Source organism: Populus euphratica, unplaced genomic scaffold (genome assembly GCF_000495115.2).
Source record: "Populus euphratica unplaced genomic scaffold, PopEup_1.0 scaffold58.1, whole genome shotgun sequence".
NCBI lineage: Eukaryota > Viridiplantae > Streptophyta > Magnoliopsida > Malpighiales > Salicaceae > Populus > Populus euphratica.
In genome coordinates this window covers 1,192,850-1,218,263 of record NW_011499864.1, presented here as the reverse complement: position 1 = coordinate 1,218,263, position 25,414 = coordinate 1,192,850, and the positions used below count along the sequence as shown (strand labels likewise).

Here is a 25,414-nt window from a genome sequence, read left to right as displayed (position 1 = left end):
ATCAACCTGACTTTTAGGTTCTAACTGATCTTGATGGGATCAGTGTCTATCAGATTCAATTAAAAATCGTCGTCATCCCTGTCGGAGGATTGCCGTCCCTATCTCCAGAGGATTGCTGTCGACAAATATTATGTTCGCGGGGCAGAAAGCTAGCTCTCGAGAAATATTTGAATGCACGCGTCGACAATTTTTTCCCACTAGCGATGAGAAAGGTAAAAGATTCGCCAGAGAGGCATTTACCAAGCGTGCGCGCCTGGATGGAAAGCATTAAAAAATTTAGAAAACTAGTCGGGGATGATTTTTCTTGGACGCGAGCATCCGTGCACACACATCACCATGAGCCTCGAGGATAAGAAAAATTAAGGTCCCCACATGGAGACTTGAAATGATGTGACGTGGATTTAGAAATAGAGCATTCCAGAATTAGTATTACCAAACAAGAGAATTTACTAGCATCCATCAAGAACCATTCAATACCAAAGGAAAAATGGGAAATAAGTGACATTTCAGATTTAGTATACCAGACAAGAAGATTTACTAGTATCCACCCAGAACGATTCAATACCAAGGAAAAATGGACAAAACCCTTCAGAAAATTCAAGAAACCTCATCCATTGAAGTGTAAGCGCTCTCCTAATACTATCTCACTAAAAACAGAAACTTCGACCATTCCACAACAATTCACAAGTCACTGATCTTCAAGCCGTTGCAGATACTCTTGGCGCTGTAGTCTTGGCTGTGCTGTTAAGACCTAAACCACCAGTTCGGTTTGCCCGACCACCATTGTTCCCCATCTTATCAGCTCTCCGATAGCCATCGCCTCCGCCTCCACGGTTTGAATACCCATCACCTCCACGATTTGCATATCCATCGCCTCCACCTCCACGATTTGCATATCCATCGCCTCCACGATTTGAATATCCACCGCCTCGACTGCCACCTCTGTTTCCAAACTCTGTTCTGTTACCACTTTCAATCCTGCCATAGACTTTTCCTCCAAGATTACCACGCCCTCTCATTCCTTCGCTTTTATATCCAGCCCCTGATCCAGATGGAAATCGCCCCCTATTGTTCCCTGTGGTGAAGAGAGAGATAGATAAGCTCAATCACATTAGAGGAAAAAACCACTTCTTGCTTAAACTGATTGTATACTCCTTGCTAAATCACATTTTCCAGTTTTACAAGCACAAATGCTGTCCTGCACCATACAGACCAGTACACGGAAACATTATAAAAATAGAGATGTCACTATGAAAAAACGGTCTGAGGATATTCACTTTCTGAGATAGATAAGGCACCTTCAATCTGTATGAATAACCTGGATTTTCAGGTCCTATTGGAACAGATTACTAAAAAGCCACAATGCATTTTGTTTACATTAGGCATACCTTTCAATTATTTCAGTTTGGGGCGTGATAATATATAGCATGATGGCTTAAGACATCAGCTCCTTTTTCAAACAGAAACCCTCCATGTTATATATAACTGATAGACGCTCTAAGGAGATTATAAATGATGAAATTCTTACAATGTAGGGGGTTACTATATATTAACTTTCCTAAAAGAATAGACATTGAAGTTCTATCATAAATTTTTTTGATTTGATCAAATCTCCAATTCTTTATTCTAAATAGAACTCCTGGGCTCAAGCTAAATCACTAGACATCATTTTAGTCAAAACTGTTACAAATCAGTAAAAAGAATCATTCTCACACATTGCAAGTGAATAGGATGATAGATCTTAAAGTAACAAAAATTTGATGATAAAATTCAACTTGCCTCGGGAAGTAGATCTCTTTTCCTCAACAACAACACGGGATCCATTAATCATAACAGGTGAAGCCTGCAACATCAATGAGCTTATAATTAACATATAAATTAACTAAACTAATTTGACAAAAGAGCTTGAAAGGATGAAAAGCTCCACCTACATGCTGGAATCACAGAAGAAAATAAAAGGAACAGTTTGAAAACATTAAGACTTCTTATCATAAGAAGATTAATGAAAAGGAAACACAACTAAAAGGTTGCGACAGGCATATTGCTGATAACCCACGATTAAATGTCCAATTTACTAGTTCAAGTGAAAAAGCAAACAAGACATCTCAAAATTCTAACAAGAAATCATGTCATAGTGGAATAAAAACATAATATTTAAATGAGGAAACAAACTGACTGATCTATCTGCAGATAAAATAAAAAGAACAGAGCATATGCAATAGCATAGCATGGTAGATGGAAACCTCTAATGCACTTTGCACAGCACTCGCCACTTCAAACTCCACAAAGCCAAAACAAAATCCCTGACAGAAACCAATGGATAACATGAATTAGAAGAATACCAAGGATAACTGACCAAAAACAAAGAAAAAAACGTGATGCCTACCTTTTGGAATCTAACTTGAATGCCACCATTCCTAATAGGTCCAAACTTCTTGAACTCGTTTTCAAGCAAGGTAGTTGTGGCATCTAAAGGCAGACCTTTCACGTAGATAGAAGGACCCTCTGTAAACAACCAATTGAATGAATAAGTAGGTCAGGTATGCAAGCATGCACATGAACAATCATTGAAGATTTGGTAAAAAAACACCAGAGCAATTCAAGGACCAAGCACCTTCACTCTCTTGGGCATTCCCATTTTCAATAGTATTAGAGCTGGAGACATGTGACTCGGCTGCTGGGGGTTGAGACAATGCAGCAGTCACTTGTTCTTGAATTTTTGGTGCAGACCTCAGAGGAGAAGGGGTAGGACTCGAAAAAGGTGCAGTGTACTCCTTCGGAACTTTCACCTGGCACAGAATTGGAAATAACTTAGTAAAAACAAATCCAATGACGGAGAGGAGAGAGAACATGGCAAACAATATCAGCTGAATCTATACCAGTAAACACTTGTGAATGTTCATACTCGAGGGAGCTTAATATGCATATCTTAGTGGCAAAATGACAGTGAAGAAACAGCAAATTGAGGGGTTGTGAAATGCTACTTACAACGGAGGCATACGACTTCTTCGGAACATCTTCAATCTTAGCACTAGACTCGACCACAACCTGGGAGTCAGCCACTAACTGGGAATCAGGAGGAATTTCATCAACAACCTCAGGCATTGGTTCTTCCTCTTCCTCTTCCTCAACTGAAACATCCCCACTTTCCTCTTCCTCTACCTCAACTGAAACATCCCCACTTTCAGAGGGATTGTACACTTCCCCTCCAATGACTTCCTCAGACAAAGCAACTGTTGGCTCAGAAATGTGAGTTTGCTGTGTGTGAGGGGTATCTGAAAACAGAAACACCTTCAATTTCAATAAGGGGGCTGGAAAATAGATGCTCATTCAAAGAATGATCTGTTTTTCATTACCCTGGTCAGAAGCGAGTGGGGCTTCAAAATTGCTGGCAGGCTCTTGATTTCCATTCTGGTGTGTGGAGTCATCAACATACCGAAACACATCATTCAGCACAAAATAGCCTTTTTCTTGAGGAGCCAGGAAGAAGCTCTGAGTAAATTTTTGTCGCAAGCTGTCATTTGCATTCAAATACCCAGTCACTAGCACAAGAACTCCGCCTTTGTAAGATTCTTGTGAATCAACTGTAACAATTTCTGCCCTGACTTGACCATATCCAAGTGAAAGTATCTTCTCATTAATAGCCTGCCCCACATTTACAGACAAAAAATTCAACTCTCATTATCAAGAAAACTAACTGGAAGAAGTTTTCAGGCATTCAACTTTTGCAGTTACAGAAGGGTGCTGAGCGGCTAAACATTATCAATCCATGGGACATTAAAGGACAGTTCAGTTAACAAATTCTGCAGTAATGTTCTTAATTGCTGAAAGAGGCAATTGAAATAAACCACGTGTGTGTGTGTGTAAAAGGAGAGGGACAAATTATTGAAAGGACTAAAAGTTTTAATTACAAGGAAAAAAAAAGACAAGGCATAGGAATAAAATCAAATCTAGATGAAAGGCTTTCCAATCTTATTAATTATCGGCTAAAGCAACTCTTTAAATACACCAAAAGTACTCCATGAAACACTAGACAAGCTATTGTGTCGCAGATAAATCCTCATAGCATTTATCTGATCCTCTAATAGAAATCAATATTTAAGACAGAAAGTGACAGTCTGTCTCTTTCTTCAGGTTCAATAAACAAATCTAACTGAGATGAGAAATTAGCCATTTTCCTGCTTCATTTTGCAAGCAAGAAACAAATATTATATTTCCCAAATCTGAAAAAAAGAAAACACAGTCTAACTACCTTAAAAACCTTTACATGGATGTGTATAAAACAAGCTAGAACTTACATTCATGGTAGTAGCGGTACTCATGACCCCATCCTCTCCAGGACGTCCAAACTTACTACCATCCTGGTAGAATCGGTGAACAAGATCCGGGGATTGCTGCAATATATGGTAGTACTGATGGGCGAAAGCATTGCCAACCTACAACCACAAAAAAAAACTCAACTAGATCCTTATTAAACATCCACAGCAAACAAAATACAAACAAAAAAATTTCAAAGGTTAAAAAACATACAACATCAGCAGCTGGAACTGGGAGTTGCGTCACTGGTGCTGCCATGACTGATCAAAATCTCTGAAAAATAAACCAAAGCCCTAATTTTAAGAAATTCTCTAATTTACACATTATCTTTCTATTTCCCAAGAATAAAACCGAAAATGACAAACATAAGATATACATCAAACATTTAAACTACTTTGGAGCGAAGCAAAATACAAGATAATCATTTACACTTAAAACTCCAAATCTGAAAGAAAAACCTAGCAATTAAGCTTCGAGTTAGACTTCAATTTCAATCGGAATCAAGCTGAAACTGAGAAAAACTTGTGACCGGAGAGGGATCATTTGATAGCTAAAAAGTGTAAATTCGAGAGAGGAAAGGAGCGAACCTGAGCCTGGTATCGAATCGGAGAGAGATAGGCGGCGAGGCAGGTGAGAGAAAGGAGGTTGAGGCCGGCGTGTGACTTTCTCTCACCTCTCTCGTTTGATCGAGTTGGAGCTTTCTAGGGTTTTTATGGATCTTGAAGAGGCGAGAGCGAGGGACAGGAGAGAGGAGTGAGCAGAAAGGGTTCTGGTGGCTTTTATATCATGGAGAATTTAGGGGAGGTTTTGCGTGACTCGTACGGGTGGGTTTATTTTTGTACAACCCTTCAAAATTAGTTGTGGAGTTATATTAAACCCGGCCCACTCTTAAACCGGATTTGAAATTCAAGATAATGATGAATGAGTTGATTCGGGTTAATTAAAATACTATTATTTTATTTAAAAAATATATATAATAACATTGTTTAGAGAAAAAATAATTTTAAAAAATTTTGATTCGTTGGATCTACTGAATCAACTTAATTCTAAGTTAATTTTAAAAAGAAAAAAACATAGATGAGGTGTATAAAATATTCGACATGAATTTTAAATTATTTATAATTATATAAATTTGATTTTTCTAATTTAGAATTTTTTTTTCAAAAGAAATGAGATACTAGTAATTAATTAAATTGTAGCTCCTTCACCATGTTAAGTTAATCATAATTTAAAATGCTAATTTATGTATATACGGAATGATAAATTCAAGTTTAATACATCTAAAAAACCTCTTTTGAAGGTTTAAAAATTCATGATCTCAGGTGTTACCTGTTGGGCTTGACTTAAGAAAATAGCTAACTTTTATGGGCTCAATTTAAAAGAAAAATCATGTTTTTTATAGGCCACTCGGTTATAATTTGAATTTCACTCTTTATATATATATATATATATATATATATATATATATAGAGAGAAATCTCTCTATATATATATATATATATATATATATATATATATAAAGTCCTTTGTAGATTGCCTTTTTACTCTGCCTCTCTCTATCATCTTCTAAGGAAAAAACCTTTAACCATCACAGTGATTTATTTACAGGGGCTAGCCTTTTCATCTTATTTCATTCTGTTTTTAAAAAATAAATTTAAATTTAGTTAAATATAGTTTTAATTCCTATTTATATTTTTATTTGTTTCACAAGTATATAGTTTTATTTTCAATTTGCTTCCTCGATTAAAAGTTGACTAATACATTTTATGATTTTTTTTTTAAATCAACAATCTTCAAAATCATAAAAAGATGAGATTTGATAATAAAATTATTGAAGATCTTTCTATAACAAAGTATGATAACAACCTGCAAAAGTTATTTTGTTTAATTTTTTTAGTTAGTAAGTTATAATTTTCATTATTACTAGGTTTTGAAAATAACAATATATTTTAAAAAAATGTTATACTTTTATGATATAAAAAAATAGATAAAAGTTCCAAATTCCATAACACTAGGAAGGCACCATAGTCACATAATCACATTGAAATATTTTTATTTTCAGCGTTTTGATTATGCGATGTAAAATAAATTAAAAAATAAATTATTAATATTTTAATTTTTTATAAGTTTATTTAAATAATAGAAACTAAATCTAAAAAATGAAAATGTTAAAGAAGGATGAAATTGAAAAAAATCCAATTTCATAAATTATTTCAAATAATATAAATAATAGTCAAAAGAATGATACAAATTATGACGGATAAAAAAGTTAAAAGATGATGAAATTAAAAAATTAAATTATTTTAATTATTTTAAATAAGAAAATACCAATAAAAAAATAAAAATCAAATTTGATAGATAAAAAAACTAAATTAATAAAAGGAAAAGAAAAAAATTACTATCAAAATAATAAGTTGATATAAAAACCAAGTTAAATCAGATTCTAAAGAACAAAATAAAAAAAAAATATAACAAATAAAAAATTAATAACTAAATTTAATATAATAAATAAATAACATGATGTTTTTAATTTTTTATAACTTATGAAAAATATATTCCAAGAACACTTTTATAGAAACTAATTTAAATTTTTTTTATAAAAAAAAAAAGTTTTATTAGTAATTTTTATAATAGTAAACAAACATGGAAAAATATGGAATGAAAAAGAATATTTTATTATTTCTATTGATTGTTTTGTATGGTTTTTAATTAGTAAGTTATAAGTTTTATTATTACTGGATTTTGAAAATAACAATATATTTTGCACGTGTTTGTGTTTTATATGATAGAAAAAAAGATAAAAATTCCAAATTCCATAGTGTCATGATATACTGAAATACATTTAGCAATAAAAAAGATGGACAAAACGCAAGTGTGGTCATGGAGTAACGGGAAAAGAGACTTGTTTTTTTTAGTTGGGTTTGATCTGTCATCTCTATGTGTTTTATTTGTTTATTAAATTTATAAAATGTTTAATACATTTAAAAATTAATTATAATATGTGTAAATTAACTCAAATAATCCGGACTATATATATAAAAAATAAATAAAAATTAACACCTCAAAAGAGTCAAGTCATCAATTGTAAATTAATGGCTGCTTGATCATGCGGTCCAACCTTGCACAAATCCAAGAGAGAACACAAGCACATCATACAAGAGAGAAAATTAGGAAAATTCAAGTGTTGATGCTACCATAATTAAGCTTAATATGAGATTAAGTACACAGGCAAGCCAAATGGGTAAGTAATTACCCTCCCTAATCCCCTTAAACTTGGTGTGATAAGAAGTGTTCTAAACAGGCATCCTCATCAAAAGTTGACCTTGCATGAAACTGCGAAGAGCAAAAAAGTTGCTATTAAATCAATGGATGTATAGAAACCAAACCTGTAGAGATGTCATGAGTGAAAGAATTGTCACCTCTTGACGTAGTAGTAACAAAAATCGGCCAGGATAAACGTCTGCACAGCTTCAGCGAGGAGAGCCGCAGGAAACCAGAAATACCCACTTCCAATCAAGAAAAGATACATCCCACGAGTCTCATAAACCTACATGTAAAATAATAATAATAATGCATGAGTTTTTATAAATTCTTGGACCAACCTTGAATTTTTTAAAAAAATTAATATAAATATTCAGTTAAGTTATATATCTCGACTAATACTATAAAATTTAAAATTAACAATTATACAAGTCTTAAATAGTCTTGAAAAAATTTAAACACAATAATGATTAAAATATAATGAATTAAGAACTTTTAATACATTTTAAATTTGTTCTAAAATAACTTATAAAAATAACTCAAAATAATATCATTTCATTGAAATAAAGGTTGATATATTGATTTGTTAGTCAACTCAATTCAAATCTAATTTTATAACGATGGAATAACAATAAAAAATCATTTTTCAAGTTAAATGGAGTTTTCGCACTATATTTTTATGTGTTATTCATGAATTTGTATTCTTTTCAAGAAATTATAAAAGCTAGTTTAATGAAGAAAAAATAACTATTTCCCCAGACAATATTTAAGTTAATCGTTATGCACAGGGAAAGCATATTCTAATTCTGAATGAATCTATGATTAATAAGACTAATCAAAGAGCAGAACAGACCTGGATTATCCAGTGAGCACAGGACAAGAATCTAGCAATACCCAGTGCAAAGACGTAATGGGCTGTGAACGGTTCAATCATCTAAAAAAAGAGATGAACAAATTAATGCAGCCATTGCAACCTAAAGATCAGTTTCTACAGCAAAAGGTGACCCAAACCTTTGCATTCTGCATGAGGCGAAGCTGAGGCAGCACCGAAACAGATTCCAAGAACACACAGAAGGCCCAGAGGACTTGACTGAAGTAACAAAATCTTGTGAAAGGGTTGACTATCAAGGCAAGGATAGAACAAGGCACCACCTACAGCAAGGATTGAAGAAAAATTAATGCAGACAAACCAATAATCGCGATATCATTTCTAGAAATCAAGCATTTATAAATTAAAATCTTAAAAATATATCTATAAATAAGAAAAAAATATATAAATTAAATATTGACAACCATAGCTTAACAACAATCAGCAGAACAAGAACAAATATACAGTGTTTGGTTACTTTTTTCTAAACAGGAAATATAAAGGCAATAAACAAGTTTTTTTTGCATTTATCTATTTTAAAAGTACATATATTTCCTTTAAAATTGAACCAGAAATAAATTTATTATATATATTTGTCTTCGTCCCTTCAACCACACATATTTGCATGTTTAATGTATATATTTATTGTATCATGGGATATTAATCAACCATAAATTGTGGGATTAATGTGACACTAAAATACTTAACTTATTTTGAATTTACAAGGATCAATACATATAGATAATCATGATTGTTTTATAACATTAAAAACAATATTATAAAAAATAATGTTTTTACCAAGTAATATAAGGGCATGTTGTCTAATTCTTTGATATAGGTTGACTTCAATTTGAACCGTATCATGTATATAACCCAAGTTGTTGAAATCAAGGTGGCCATGTCTAGCACTGAATGGGCATCAAGTTCCATCAATACGCCACAGATCAGTCTCGCAGCTAAAAACAGAGCTGTGATTTCTTGTGTTTTGAGTGAAAGACCTGTCCAAGGGAAACAATGATATAGTTATTGGAACTTTCTTAGACAGTATAGGACGGCAAAAAGGCATTTGATGCATAAAAGTAAAAAAAATCCTTTACTTAGCGTTTGTCTATGGTCTTTCAATAAAAAAAAATATAGAGAGATACTGGGAGATGAAAAACACGTCGTGTGTTTTTTATTTTCATGTATTTTTTATTATGAAAATACATGAAATATTTCTAATATTATTTTACAGATAAATTTATTTATATTTTTGTTTTATAAGTAAGCATGTTTTATATATTTTTTATATTTTTCAAAGCTAACTAAACATAAACTCAGTGATGCGGATGTATACGAGGAGATATTTGAAAATATAATAATAATTGTTTTTTAAAATATTTTTAACTTAAAAATATATTAAAATAATATTTTTTTAGTTTTATTTTTTTAATATCAGCTATTAAAATGATTTTAAAATACCAAAAAAATATTAATTTGAAGTAAATAAAAAATAAAATTTTTTAATTATTTAAAAAGTACTTTTAAAACATCAAATTAAACAGGAAATACACCTAAAATAAACAAACATTTTGCATTCATTGGTAACAATTTCTTTCTAGATACATGCATAGCAAGAATAAATTTAGATTTTGAAAGGATTGAAATCTTCTCATCTTTTTAATAGGACTTGATCAGCTATGTTCTTAATTAATTTTCCTATTACTTTTAAATTCAATAATTTGTATTAATTAAAAAACTAAATAACAAACAATTAAATTGTTTCAATTTTTATCATGCACTAAAATTATGATCATTGAATTTAAATTCAATGATTTACACTTAATAAACAAAATTCAATGACCTACTATGGCATGCATGTCATCAATTGCATTAATTGAGACAAAAATCAACAAAAAATCATATCATAAGAAAATGTTCATCTATATATATATATATATATGTATAATCGTTTTTTATACATGGATCTCTTGCGATTAGAAGAACGACCACTGGCAAGCAAAGAACAATTTATCAAGAAAATCCCATATTACAAAATTCAAAAGAATTGTCAAACTATAATGATTTCTTATAGTAACAATAAAAATAAAAAAGAGGCAGTCTTATGTATAATATATATATGTACCAGAACAGGTTTTATGGGTGGTGAGCTTATATATCAAGACGAAGATCCCAGCAGCATGGATAGCCTCGGAAAAGATAAAGAAATACTCATGATCTTTCACCGAGTGCTTTAAAGCCACCAGAAAGCACAGTGCAAGCACCACTCCAGCGAGAATCTTCACTTTCATCGACTGCCTCCTTACCCACCCAAAAAGCACGTTGACAGGTGAAGCTCTCTTCCTCCCCATGATTCTTTTCCGATCAGTTCAAAGAGAAAACGAGAGAGAAACGTCCACAGATAGATATGTCTGAGAAAGATAACGAGGAGCCTGGTTTGGAAAGACACGAAGAGGGCATGCAAGATTTGGTGTGTTGCGTGGCGTTTTATTTTGTTTCTATGACTAGAACCAGTGAAGTATTGACACGTGGATTTGATTTTAAAACCCAGATACAGTATCCCTACGTTGATGCCTGCTTGCCTGTTCGGGACTTCTGATTTTGACCTTGAATTTCTTTTCTTTTCCTGGCTTATATACCCATAAAATAAATTATTTAATTTATTCCTGGTTCCATTGCTTTTCGAAGGTTTTTTTTTTTTAATGTAAATACACCATTATTTCTCTTTCTATCCTCTCCGGTCTAATTCCTTCTCGGTTTAGTGAAAAATATATAAAAATCTATCATCCTTTTATGAATATATCTCCAACATGTCTATGAATCCATGGAATGCTTAATTGTGACTTATTTAATTATTGTATAATATAGGAGAATTGTACTTTATATTGTATTATATACCCTAAAATGTAACGAAACTTCCAATAAAAAAATACCAAACTTTGATGTGTTAAGAGTGTCACGATGAAAACATCATTGTCTCGGATGTTGATAAATCAAAAGTCACCAATTAGCGATGGAGATTTTAATTCTACTTCTTGTTGCGTTCGGTTAATTATTGTAAAAATAGTAAGTATTTGACAGTGATATTATTATGCTTGTTATAAAAATAATTACATTATATAAGGATTTATTCGATATAACTCGATTGATTTTACTAATTTAAAAATAACTCATACAACATGTAAAAATAAATTTTAACTAAATAAAATTTTAAAATAATATTGTTTTTAATATTAAAATAACAATATATTAGATTAACCTTAAACAACTAAGTTGAATTGTCAAATTCATAACACGGGTTATGAGACTATAATAATTTTATAAAATAAATTATTAAATTTAATTCTTAATCAACTTAACATTATTAATAAAATTGAAAAAAAATCAGTTAAAAAATGACATAAAAATGACTCGGTTTAACATGTCAAACTTGCAACCTGGATTATAAGACCAAGATAGCTCTATGAAAAATAAACTAAGATAAAATAAAAAATTTACTTCTTAATCAATCAAATACTAAATAATAGGATTAAAAAAAAAACAATAACATGAGTCAATTCACTAAACCCGTGACCCAACTCATTAAATTAAGGTAACTTATAGAAAAAATAAAAAAAAAAATTTGATTTAACCTAGATTCGCTTGTCAAATTCATGATTTTGATTTTGAGACTAAGATAATCTCATTTAGAAAAAAGTTAAAATAAATTATAAAACTTAATTCTCAATTATCCATGTTAGAATTAAGGTTGAACGATGAAAATTATAAAAATTTAAAATAAAAAAATAACATAAAAAATAAGCCAAGTTAACCCAAATTAATTATTGTCACTCTTATCGAGTTACGAAACCATGATAACTTAATAAAAAATAAATCAAAATCAACTATGAAACCTAATTTTCAATTAAATATGATAACAATTAATAAAATTGAAGAAAAATCAATTAAAAATAAGAGAACAAATGAGCCATTAGGTTAACCCGCGATCCGGATCACGAGATATGGATAACCCAATAAAAAGCAAGTCCAAAGATCAAGAACTCATGATCCATGTAACAAAACCAATAAAATCTCTTAGAAAGAAAATAAAATAAAAAACTTATTTAACCAGGGTTAAAATGCTAAAACTCGTGATCTTGATTTGAAGATTAAGATAATTTTATAAAAAATAAATCGTAATAGATTATAAAACTCAATTCTCAACCGATGTAGTGTTAAATGATAAAATTAATTAATTAATAAATAAAATACACAAAAAACAATCCAGGTTAACTTGGGTTAATTTGTCAAGTATTATTTTTGTGTCATGAGATCAGAATACTCTAGTGAAAAGTAAACAAATCAAATCATGAAATTTAATTATCAATCAAATCAATATTAAATGATAAAATAAAAAAATAAACTAATTAAACAAAAAAAATTGAGTCAACTGAATTAACCCGTCAAACACAAAATTTATATTATGAGAGTATAATAACTAAAAAAAAAAGTATACTATTAAAAAAAAGCAAAGCATAAAAAAACTATTCCAATGAATAGTATTTTACGAGAAGAGATATATTAAAATCCTTTTTTCTTTTAGTTTGTAGTTAATTAGTATAATAAATAAATAAATCTAAGTGGCTAAAAATATGGTTACCATTGTTCTTTTATTTTACAGTCCAATTACCATTGAATTCTTGATGCCCACCTTGCACTCTTGATTTTACCTTGGAATAGTAACATTTGTTTTCTTTTCTTTTTTTTAAAGAAAAAATATTTTATCAAGTTGAGTTTTCAAAAAACTAAGTATATATTACTTAAACTCAATTGATTTCCATTTTGATGAAATATATTTTCATAAATTAATATATATTTTTTTTATAAAAACGCATTTTCCATTAAGAAAACCATCATCCATTCCCCTAATTCTTTCATTTTTTACTTTTATTCCACAAATATTTATTTATTTTCTTTTTTTAAATAAAAAAACACTAAAGAAATTATATCTCATATTTCTTAGTTATAGTTGATCTAAATTCCTATCCTTCGAGATTGACAAACTAATTAGAGTTGTGATAAAATAAATGATTCCCCATATTATCAAACAAATATTGATTATTGATTCACTATTTATATATTAAGTGATACACAGATCGTTAATTAAATCTCACCTCAAATCATCAGTATATTATATTTACAGGGTGCAAGAATAATCTTATTGTAATTGAAAGTAAATAAGAAAGACGTATGCACGTGCAAAATAAAATTCATAAATATTCTAATTTTTTCTTACCCTCCTATATTTCCCTTTATGTCTGGAGAATTGATAATATAAAATAATTTCTCAATTCAATACATATAACAATAACAATAAAAAAAATTTAATAAAATAATTTTTTATTTTTTTCTATTTATAAGTCGTTAGATTATATTAATAAATAAATAATATAGTCGTAAAATTCAAAAATCTATACTTGAGAGGTTGATTTAACCGACTCAAGGCTTGATAGGTTCGGGTTGATAAAAAAACCATTTAATTTAATTAAAAACCTGGATTCAACCTAAATTTGATTAAAATTTTACTTTTAATATTTTTAGAAAAACAAATGATAATTATTAAATTAGTATTATTTAATAAAAGTAGCTCCAAACATTAGAAAAATAATGTTATTTAAAGAAAGCTAGATGCGGTCAGCTATTAACTCTGTGTGTGTGTGTGTGTAACTGTGTGTGTGTGGATGGGTGGGTGTGTGTGTGTAACTGCCACAAGTCTTTTTATCTTTTGCCCTGCATTGTTGCCTTCGTCTTTATTGGAGGAGACTTGCATTTCTACATGTGAGAACTTAGAACTGGTGAGCGTGTAAATAAATTTGATTGCCGGCAAGAGTGGAGTATGGTGTTATATTGCAAATTTGCAATTATATAAATAATGTCCAAAGAAAATCTTTAAAATCGTGTTTAGTTAAAGTGTTCTTGAGAAATATAAAAAAGGAATAAAAATGTATTTAGTTGAAAGGATGAAAATAGAGATATAAAATAAATTTATGATAATTTTAGAATGAATTTATATTTTTTTAAAATAAAAAATACAAACAAATAAATATATTTCTTCTATTTTTATTATCTTCAAATGCTGTGTTGAGGGTTTGACTCCCCGGCTTAAACTAGTAACATTTCACGCTAATTTAGAGTAAAATGTTATATTTTTAATGCTCAATCTCCTTCTTATGTTTTTTTTTCTTTCCCACACCAGCCATCACAAAAATAGATACAATAATCATTAAACATGATGCAACTTATAATATAAAAAATATAAGATTTAAAATTTAATTTGGGCATATCATATAGAACAATACTAATATTTTTTTAATATAAAAATAAAAATATAATTTTTTAATTAAATTATTGAATCCATGACCCTTGAATTTGTGAAGCTTGCTCCGCCAGCCAGCCAAGTCAAAAATAGGCATCAATTCGGTGTTACTTAGAGCACTAATTGGTATCGCTTGTTTTAATCTTGTTTTTTGTGAGACCTAAACAAGTATGTTTGCCTGTAAATAGATAGTGAATCCTTACTATATAGAGCACAACATAAGAGAGAAATAAGAGAGGAATAGTAGAGTGAGAAAGGGAAAATAATTTTATAAAATTATGAGGTATTTGTGATAGAGTAAGTGATGTGTTTTTTCTTATTAGTAGAGAGAAATTGTAATTCTCATATTACTTAATAAAATATTTTTATATTTAAATATGGCCGTAGTTTAATTTGAGTGAACCATATAAATTTCTGTATATTATTTTTCATTTTATTCTATTTTTTATTTTATTGGATTTCCATCCCAGTATTCTAATAGAGTTTACCCAATGATCTAGTAATTCAATTATTTTTCCTGGATTTAGTTTCAAGGCCAGTTTGACAATTATGGATGGTAGATGAAGGTTCCAAGGCATTGGAATTATTTCAAGGATTAACTTGCCAAGAAAATTAGAGTACAAAGACTACATTGCATATTGGTAAAATTGCAGGGACAAAGTATGGCAAACTTTCCCGAAACAAGCGTGCCATCTAAACAGAATGCAGCAGAATGCCCTAAGCTGACTTCAAGATCCAGCGGGCCGCTAAAACCACATCTTTGCTCAAACATTGTCAGACGGAAACTCCTATGCTAGGTAAATTAATCATCAGTCGAGGTCACACATCAGCAGACTACCTGTAAAGAATGGCTGCCAATTTCTGGACCTCCTCTCACTAGTAATATGAATCTTTCCTTTTCTTTTTTCTTGTTTTTTCATCTCTTTTGAGGGTGTTTATTTACCTGTTCCTGGATGAATTGTGTGCAGCAAACATCTTCTTGACCAAGAAGACGTGGATGTAGTGCAACCACTTGACAAAGAAAAGGGCATAACTCTTGAAGATTTCAAGCTCATTAAGATGCATATGGTCATTCGTACGCCTTTCTGTCTTTCTTTTCCTATCCTTCTCTATATTATTATGTTCACTATTGAGTTTGTTTCTTATTCTGTTAGATTTCACCTAGGAAATCTTGATTTTTCCTGGCTTATGAGATTGCAACCGAAATTCTGGGACATGGGTTTTTGTTGTTTACATATGTTTGGTCTTAACAATCCAATTCTTACAACTACTTTTATTGTAATTCGCATATACATGTGCCCACACCAGTTGATAGTGTTTTTTTTTACCCCTTTCTTTCTTGTGTATTATTCACCATGACATTTGCTAATTTGCGTCTTTCGATTTTCTATTCCCCTCAGCTATATGCAAATTGGCTCAATCTGTTAAAGTGAGGCAAAGGTTTGAACTTTTTCTTTAAAAGATTTATATACTGCTCTTCTTGTCTTGTCTAATACCCCATATTTGGAATTCCAGGTAAGACGCCCCGGTCATTAATCATTCCATTTTATCACCATAGTTAATTTGATAGGGATTATTTTGTTTTTTCTTGTTTGGTTTCATAAGATGTCACCAACTAGTTGCATTTTTAATTTTTTGCTTGATGTTTCAGGGTTGTTGCTACTGCAGTTACATATATGAGGCGTTTGTATACCAGGTATTAATTAATTTCTGATGGCGGGAAGAAGAGTATGATGACCAACAAAGGGAAAGTGATTTGAATGCCAATTCTTGTAGTATTGTCATTTCTAGTCATCTAAAATACTCTTCAATTTTCAATCATAGGCATTCATGAGTGCTCGGTATCCATTTCTAGTATCCATTTGCATACAAATGGATAAGTTTCTTCCTCTTCTTCTTTTCTCAAAATGTATATTTGGCCATCCTATCTCTCATTGGCTTGATCTTCTGGGATGCGATGCCTTGTCAGCCTTCTTCCTGTTTTTTTTCTCACCAACTTCTTCAGATCTCTAATCATCCACTTACTCTTTTCTTCATGAGGTCTCTCTAATCAGCTTCCCTCTTATTTGTAAATGTAATATTAAAGCTGATGCATTGCCTAGAAAACGGCCAGTATTTTTTGTAGTATCGCTCACTAGTCTTTATTTCTCATTGTGCTTCCAGAAAGAGTATGTCAGAATATGATCCACGTCTTGTAGGCCCAACTTGCTTGTATTTGGCATCAAAAGCAGAGGAGAGCACAGTGCAAGCCAGACTTCTTGTATACTACATCAAAAAAATATGTAATCACTTGTTAGCAGACTTGATCGATTGATTCACTGAGTTCTTAAAATATTTCGATTATTGGACTTATATTTTCTACTAAAATGCTTACAACCTGGCATTGTTGCCCCACAGATTCTGATGACAAGCATAGATATGAGATCAAAGACATACTTGAGATGGAAATGAAGATTTTGGAAGCTCTTGACTATTATTTAGTTGTATTTCATCCTTATCGTTCATTGCCTCAGTAAGTATTTTATCTTCTTTGCCTTGTTTCTTATGCATTAAAATTCATTTTAAACTGAATTAACAGGTTGCTTGAGTAGGTTTTTTTAAACTGAATAAACAATGCCATCAAGTTAAGGATCAAAACATGATTCATATAGGCTCTTTTCTTTTCTTTTTTGCAAATTGCATCTTGGTTGATGTCTGCCGTGCTTAAGCTCCAACACAGACTTTTACTTTTCCTTTTTGTTCTTTGTATTCTCATTTTTGTTTTATTTATTACATGTTATGAATCTCAGTTAATTACGTGGATTTAGATTATTATTTATTGGTTAGATATCTTTATATAATTAGACAAGACAAGATTACTATTTATTGGTTTCCATTTTCTGCCTGTTCCTTATATGAGCACATCTAAAAGAAATGTTAATGGACAGATGATCTTCATATTGTTTAATAACTTCAAGCTGTTCCAAAAGTCTGAGTTGGGGGCATGTTTCATATTAAGTTGACTACTAGAACCGAAAGCGCACCTTAAAATTATTGATTGTTGAACTGGACATGACAAGTTGTTTGACATGTTCCTAATTACAGAAACATAATTTCACAAGTTTAGATTAATCAATAGTAATACTAGGTTTCAAAAATTTTAAAATGATTGGCTGCTGAATTTGAAGTGATTAGTTATCTTGCATGTTACTAACTACAGATGCCTAATTGCACAACTTTAGATTCATTAATACCACCTAATACCTATGAATCTGTTTTACTGGTGGTATATTGTTTTCTTGTGATATTGCAGTTTCTGTTTTGCAAATTGAGTATCTTATTTCACAAGAACATTTTCTCCTGTGTTTCTTCACATCTTGGCAGATTTTTGCAGGATGCTGGCATGAGCGATATAAGTATGACTCAATTAACATGGTAAGGCTCCAGTCTCTAAGGCCAAGTAAACACCCATCTCCTAACCTAGAAAAGATGCATTCTTTCATTATAGTCCTTAAAATATGAGGTTTGTTTTATGTAAGTTTGGGCATCCAAACAACATTCGTGTTAGGGATAGCTTCTTACGGGTGATTGATAGTTGGCGTTAAAAAGTGTGTAGAGCTAGTTTGTCGCTCGTTATATATTGTTCTTATCATGTGGGCCATCATCATGTTCATTGTGCATGCGTCCGGATTGGTTCATGGTGGCTGCCTCCTCTCTCTGTGGCCAAAAATCCCAATTGTAACTCATAGTTGAAATTCCTTTGTCCTTTGGAAATGGCTGATAAGTTAAATGTGAGAAGACTAGCGGTGAAGATGGCCATTGTATATTACAGTTCTGTTGCTGGACCCCAATTCTCTTCCCCCCAACCAGCCAGAATGGAAAAAATAAGCACCCCTGGGTTTTTAAATATTAAAAGAATAAATTGACAATAACTATGTTTAAGTCTGAAAAGTTTCTGAAAACAAAAGACTTTGTTCCAATCTCTGCACAAACCTTTTTTCTTCTCTATCTCAAAGCAGCTGCCATAAATTGAAGAGTAAATTTGTTATATTGATTTTTCTAAGTTTTATTTTTCTCCTGTGGATATATCCTTCTTTTATGCTAGGAATTGCATCATAATTTTAATGTCAGCGTCATGATTTCTTGATCTGAGTTAAAATGAATTAACCATGCTGAGATATACAGGGGACTTGTGAACGACACATACAAGATGGATTTGATTCTTATACATCCCCCACATCTTATTGCCTTAGCCTGCATATACACTGCTAGCGTGTATAGAGAAAAAGATAAGACAGCATGGTTTGAAGAGCTCCGTGTAGATATGAATGTGGTGAGTTCTCTAAGCTCAATTTTGCGGTTGTTGTTGTTCCCTCCTATTATTGCGATAGACTCTATTGAAACTATCACAACTTTCTGCTTTGAAAGATAACTGAAGCATCGATTTATCCTAAGAACCAAAAGGCTAGGCTTGCTCCGTACCTGCGATGGGTCTCGCTACCTGTTGAAACATAAAGTATGATGTCCCTTACGTGGAAGGTCCTGTTTGGAATTGTGGAAATTATGGAAATTTTCGTAGCGATAAAGTGATTTTTATATAGAAATATATTAAAATAAAATTATTTTTATTTTTTAAAAATTATTTTTGACATTAATGCATTAAAACAATCCAAAAAAATTAAAAAAAATTATTTTAAGAAAAAAAATAAAAAATTTTAAGAACATAGTTGTCACTGTATTCTCGTATTCTCGAACATGCATAAGCAGCTTGTCTATCTTACTACGCTTTCTTTAGGTTAAGACTTGGTCTTCATGGGAGGCTTTAGCTATGCCCTGAAAGGTCACTATAACCGGCCACCTGACACTTTTCATGAATCCTGTTCAAGTATGGGAGTTACCTGATTTTGTGCCAGATGGTGGATACGTTCTTGGGCCAAGTTACCTTTTAAGTGATGTTTTTAAGCCGGCCCACCAGAATTTGCGTGCACACAGAAATGCACAATACATAACTGGTGATCTTGAAATTTAACAAACTGCTGCAAAAAGCTTTACTTAATTTATCATGTTGGATCTATGTTGCTTCAAATAATGAGCCTTCGTGTCTGATTTGGCAGGTGAAAAATATTTCAATGGAGATATTAGATTTTTATGAGAGTCATAGATTGATTACGGATGATAGAGTTGCTGCTGCTTTCAACAAGCTGAAACCCTAAATGGTTTGGCGATGCCTATTTCCTCAACTCAAAAGTTTCCGATTCCACGATGTTGCAGCTCCAGCTACGGGCCCCGTGTAGTCTGTGGAAATGAAAATTGCTTGGCACTTGTCAATAAAAATTGGCTCTTTTGGAAGAGATACTGTCAATGTTTAAGAGATTGTGTGGTTATGATAATTATTCTTTCTATTCTATTGAAACAGCTCTTTGATGAGCAAGATTGAATTCATTTCAACCTGTTTGATTTGGAAACTTCATACTCCTGCCCATATGCGTGCGCATGTGTTTAAAAATTGGCATTATTCCAAATTTATGAGCTTAAAGCCTCAAAACTCGTAATGGTGTGTCACTTTGACAGCCATCCGTAAAAATCCTGCGTTCATCAACTAATTTGTGTCTGCTTATGTTCAAACTGAACTTCGAATATTTCCATGACAGCACCATGTAAAAATGAAAATGTGTTTATGACTAGATGCAGCAATGATGTCAGATGTTGACCAATTAGTAAGCATCATATATGAGCATGGAGGCTGATTTATGTTTAGATCTTGGAAATATGAAATCAGAAAACGCCCTCATGCGCTTCATAGAAGGAAAACCCCTGTTATGCCAATCATCTGGGCTATATTGTTTTCAGAGTTTGTTGATGTCGCAACTGGTAATTTCATATTATGGTCAGCATGATTGTTGCTCGTTGAATGTAGCAAACTGGATACATCATCCACAGATCAAAGACAAGGTAGCATTTCTGCTTGCATTACAGAAAAGGATTCATCTGCCTTAAGAGGTAGCATATTCTACATGTATTATATGCATAAGATTTTCACACAGCAAGAGCAGTACAAACAGAAAAGTGAGGTGATGCATTAACCATGTAGGTAGAACAACGGCGAAGCAATTCCTGCTCCTTACATCTCTCACGCCCACGCCCTTTCATTATACTGTTCAATATCATTTAGAGCAATTCCATCTAGTGTTTCTCTTTTTTCTTGCCTTGCTGCTTCTCTACACAGAGCAAGAACGAAATCATGAATAAAAGAAAAATTACATAAAGAATAGCACGTAACAAACAGAATGTGGCAAAGGAAAAGACACTACCTAATTTTCTCCTAGCTTCAGATCTGGCAAAGAACTCCCTCCATTCATCTGTAAGAACGAAAACAGGGTCGTCATCTTCCTCTTCTTCTTCCTCTTCCTCTCCTAATACATCGCACTCTGGCTCTTGCAACACCCTGTTTATTATGAGACGCTTACAGTTACATGGAAACCAAAATTTGAAATTTGGAGAAAAAAGCAGCAGAAGAAGATGGTCACGACTTACTGGGCAACTGGGGCAGATGTTTCTCTGCTGGCAGTGGAATCCAAGTTCAAGCCTTTTACCAATGGATAAGAAAGAATAGGTCTTGGATGTTGAGCAGCTTGAAGAGCAAATCTAGGACTTACATGTAAAGGGCAACTAGATTGGTGGTGGTGGTGGTGGTGGTGATGGTGATGGTGCTGGTGCTGGTGCTGGTGCTGGTGGCGTTGGCACAAGGGATGGTGGTGGTGGTGGTGGTGGATTGAGCATGGAGACCATGATCTGGATGAAGGTTCCATTGATTACTGGTTCTTTACTAGGGTTTTACAATTTTCTGTATTGTTTCGGCTGGAGGGCTTATCTGAGGAAAATTTCAGTAATTGTAATTATCAAATTTTGATTCCAGGGGTGCTCTATTTTTAATTGTTTTCACTTAAGTGTCTCCGTTATTAATAAAATATTGATGGCATTTTAACACGTGCCATGTCATTCTCAAGGGACCCGCTATTCATTTTTTAAAAAAAAAACAAAGAAAAATTATTCAGTGAAAGACGAAATTAAAAATTAAATGAAAATAAAGGAGAAAAAATTTCTCTTGATTAAAAAAACATAAAAGATATAGGCACTTGAATTAAAAAAGTAAAATTAAAGATATTTAATTAATTTTTTTTTGTGAAATCCAAATTATTATCAGCTCTGTTTGGATTCGTCCATGCCGGCTGGAAATTCATTCCCGCGTTTTAATGTTAATGGGTGGCCATAACTTTATTCTTTTTTAATTGATAGATATCTTTTATTTTGGAAAGAAATCCAACCAATTTATTTTAAGTATAAATAGTCATTTAATTGGCTTATTCTAAAGAGAAATAAATAAATGACTAAATAAAAGAAAATCAAATTCAAAACAAGATAAATCATATTCTAAGAAATATGACACTTTATACATTATTTAAAGAGAAATAGGAGAAAAGTCCACGTTAAATCACACAAATTGCACATGAAAAGGGTTGGTGGCTTGGCTTGGTGCTCACCAGCACCATGTTATTTTCAATCCAGTGTACATGAAAAGCAGGTCTTGACATAATTTAAAATTTTGACTTTAAGATTGTGTTTATTCGTTTGATAAATTTCACGAGGCTAGAAATGTAATTATCAATGATTATTTAATGAAAGAGAGATAGATGAAAAAAATAAAAAAAAATCATATCCAATTTCATAAAAATTAATAGGAACATAGAGAGATAGATGAAAAAAATAAAAAAATCATATCCAATTTCATAAAAATTAATAGGAACATTTTTACATATTTATTTAAAAAAAAAAACAATTGTGTTTATTTTAACCAATGAGAGTTTGCTCAAAAACCACAAGGAAGGCTTTCTCAACTTTTGCGTTTTGAAAAGCCTACGGCCGAATTTAGGAATCTTATTAGTAGTGCGAAAACTATAAGCTCCGCGGCTCACACAGCTTTTTATTTATTCTATATTTTTTTTATATCTATCTTTTCAATTGAATAATTATTAATAATTGTATCTTGATAATTATAAAATTTTTGAAAACATAGAAAATAATCTTAAAGTCAAATTTTTTAAATCTTTTCTTAGCATCATGATAACGTTTACTTTTTAAAATATTTATCATTCAAAAATATATTAAAATAATATTTTATAATTATTTTTAAAATTTATTTTTGATATTAACACATTAAAATAATTTTAAAAAAATATAAAAATAATAATATCTAATTATGAGCTTTAGTAGCCGTCGCAAACAACATAAACCTTAATTTATTAACATTATATCTTCACGGCTACTCTATATTTTTTGTATGTTGGGTACTGTTTTAAGCCTCCGACTATTGTTATATTATTTGTTGCACTAAAATATAGTAATTTAATTGTTTATTACATCAACATAGAAGTTTGTAAAAATACATCTCAATCACTAAACTTACTTAAAAACTTCAATAATGCTTAAAACAGTAGTAATGAAAACTACTGAGATTTTTATAGACAACATTAAAAATAATTTATTAACACTATTAATTCATTTTTAATACATAGAATTAATAAAATTAACTACTTAATTCTATATTAAAAAATTTATTTCAACTTAGAACATAAAATAGTCTAAATCTTAAGATAAGGCATGATAAACTAGAAAGATGCAATATGTATTTTATGATATTTGTATAAAGACAATAGAGAATGAAATGAGACCCAACATTTATTTTGACAAAGCTGATTATAAATATATAACCACTACTTTTAAAGAGTAAACTGACCAGAGTTTAGAGTTAAGAACTATTTACGCCACTAGTGAGTGATGAAAATTTAAAATTCAGGTCTGATTTTATTGCAATAATGTTCAAAGTTAATTACAATTTTCTAATTTTTCTTTTTAAATCCTTCATATTCATTTAAATCAATGTTTTTTTTATTTTAAAAGAAATATGTGGAGCTAAGAAATTTAGGCATTTTGATATCGAGTCAGCTTTTTATGGTAAATATAATATCATATTTATAAACATTATGGCTACCGGTAAATTTATTTGAACACCTTCTCAATGAATGTTTTGGAGTGATGTAGAGGTCAATGAATGTTTTGGAGTGATGTAGAGGTGGGTGATGGGACCAAAAATATATTTAATGAAGATGTTAACCTAGAAAGGGGTAGTAGAAATTCCAAGAAAGATAGTATACAAAACTTTGTTGATGATGTCAGCAATATAGTTATTGGTGTCAATGTTAATGTTAGTACTAGTAACTTAGTAGTAGGGTAAGAGAAAAGCAAATAAAAAATGTTCTGGTAAAAGTGTTAAAAAAAAGGCTTTAAAATGGGAGTGCAATTTTTTTCACACTTAAATAAATTGTTGACTTAGTTAATAATGTCTTTACAAAAAGTGACAACATATTTGGTTTTATGAACAGGAAAGGGTGAAAAAAATCAAGAAGTGATGGCGGAGTTTCATTCCATAGATGAAGTTGTTTTGGGGAGTAATTCTATTGTTTCGCTATTGAATATTTCATGGTTAGAAGTAGAAAGGAAATGTGGGCAACACTTGAAACTATGAAAAGAAAACTTCAATGGTTAAAACTAATGTTTTAGAAGAGATCAAACCTCAAACTATGAAGTGCATCTCAATCTTTAAAGGGAATTTCAATTATAGATTACTTGATATTGATGTGAAACCTAAAATATGTTGTACACATTTTAGACAACTAACATTGCAATTGATCCTTAGAATTCAAAACCTTTTCTTTTATTGTTAAGAGTACTAGAAATTTTAAATTAAATGTTGAGAATCATGCATATTTTTGGCATATATTGCATTGATTTATTTATTTAATTGCTAGATGATGTATATACATAATATTAATTTCAGTTGGATTGTATATCTAGACTTAACATTCTGTTCACTTTTTGCCTTGTATGAAACTGATTTTTAGTGTGCAAACTTTTTTTTTTTGCAATATGGTTTCTTTGTGTTTCTATTGAATTTCTGTAAGAGACAGATTAACACATAACTGTTATTGCAGATGTGGAATTGTTTGTGCTACAATCTTTTATGTTGTTGTTTTCATTGTATAATTAAAGTGATATTGTTGTGGAGCTTTGTTTGTGCTATTTGCTGCCAATTTTTATTTGTTGTCTTTATGAGGGCATACCATGTTTTCTCATTTGTACCGTGTGCTTGTTGTGTTATTGACAAAGACTTGCAATTATGTATTCTATATCCAATGTTTTCTTGATGTTTTTAATAAGTGTCGAGTATGTCTTTGTGTTGTTATGTATTGTAGCCTATTGAACATAAAACTTTTAGGTGAAAAATTTAGGTTTGAATGCCTGATAAAGTGTATATGTATTGTATGCCTACGAGTGTTTCTTTTCCAGCCTATATAATTCACTATTTCAAAAAAGTTGAACGCATCACTTTCAAATGCATTTGTGGTATAGCTCATTTACTTTGATTCTCTCAAGGAATTTTTATTAAAGTATATCAGCCTATATATTTTTTTGTAGTAAATTATCTTTCTTTCATTGTGTATTCATGCTTTATGTTAGACTCAATTTCTTAATGACATTACTGTTACTTTTTGCACAAACAAAATAGTAACAATTAA

The 25,414-nt window shown here is 31.0% G+C and overlaps 4 protein-coding genes across 4 annotated transcripts; 1 reads left to right on the top strand and 3 right to left on the bottom strand.

Annotated features, from left to right (window-relative positions):
* Positions 1 to 445: 445 nt before the first annotated feature.
* On the bottom strand, positions 446 to 5,091 carry LOC105125738 (Nuclear transport factor 2 (NTF2) family protein with RNA binding (RRM-RBD-RNP motifs) domain-containing protein). The gene is made up of 10 exons (XM_011026308.1): positions 4,905 to 5,091; positions 4,531 to 4,590; positions 4,299 to 4,436; positions 3,357 to 3,645; positions 2,989 to 3,275; positions 2,615 to 2,789; positions 2,387 to 2,505; positions 2,244 to 2,303; positions 1,780 to 1,843; positions 446 to 1,075 (listed from the first exon to the last, which is right to left on the bottom strand). The coding sequence occupies exons 2-10, from the start codon at positions 4,573 to 4,575 to the stop codon at positions 699 to 701; spliced, it is 1,554 nt and encodes a 517-aa protein (XP_011024610.1). The 5' UTR covers positions 4,576 to 4,590; positions 4,905 to 5,091; the 3' UTR covers positions 446 to 698.
* A 2,519-nt stretch (positions 5,092 to 7,610) lies between these two features.
* On the bottom strand, positions 7,611 to 10,797 carry LOC105125737 (ER lumen protein retaining receptor family protein). Its single transcript, XM_011026307.1, has 6 exons — positions 10,572 to 10,797; positions 9,245 to 9,444; positions 8,590 to 8,730; positions 8,432 to 8,512; positions 7,737 to 7,864; positions 7,611 to 7,650 (listed from the first exon to the last, which is right to left on the bottom strand). Exons 1-6 carry the CDS (start codon positions 10,795 to 10,797, stop codon positions 7,611 to 7,613), a joined length of 816 nt encoding a protein of 271 aa, XP_011024609.1.
* Positions 10,798 to 15,494: 4,697 nt separating this feature from the next.
* On the top strand, positions 15,495 to 20,228 carry LOC105125734 (cyclin-C1-2-like). Its single transcript, XM_011026302.1, has 9 exons — positions 15,495 to 15,680; positions 15,770 to 15,876; positions 16,202 to 16,241; positions 16,453 to 16,497; positions 16,965 to 17,083; positions 17,199 to 17,313; positions 18,165 to 18,215; positions 18,966 to 19,113; positions 19,895 to 20,228. Exons 1-9 carry the CDS (start codon positions 15,649 to 15,651, stop codon positions 19,991 to 19,993), a joined length of 756 nt encoding a protein of 251 aa, XP_011024604.1. The 5' UTR covers positions 15,495 to 15,648; the 3' UTR covers positions 19,994 to 20,228.
* A 466-nt stretch (positions 20,229 to 20,694) lies between these two features.
* Positions 20,695 to 21,708, bottom strand: LOC105125735 (E3 SUMO-protein ligase CBX4-like). The gene is made up of 3 exons (XM_011026303.1): positions 21,315 to 21,708; positions 21,092 to 21,225; positions 20,695 to 20,998 (listed from the first exon to the last, which is right to left on the bottom strand). Exons 1-3 carry the CDS (start codon positions 21,587 to 21,589, stop codon positions 20,964 to 20,966), a joined length of 444 nt encoding a protein of 147 aa, XP_011024605.1. The 5' UTR covers positions 21,590 to 21,708; the 3' UTR covers positions 20,695 to 20,963.
* Positions 21,709 to 25,414: the final 3,706 nt, after the last annotated feature.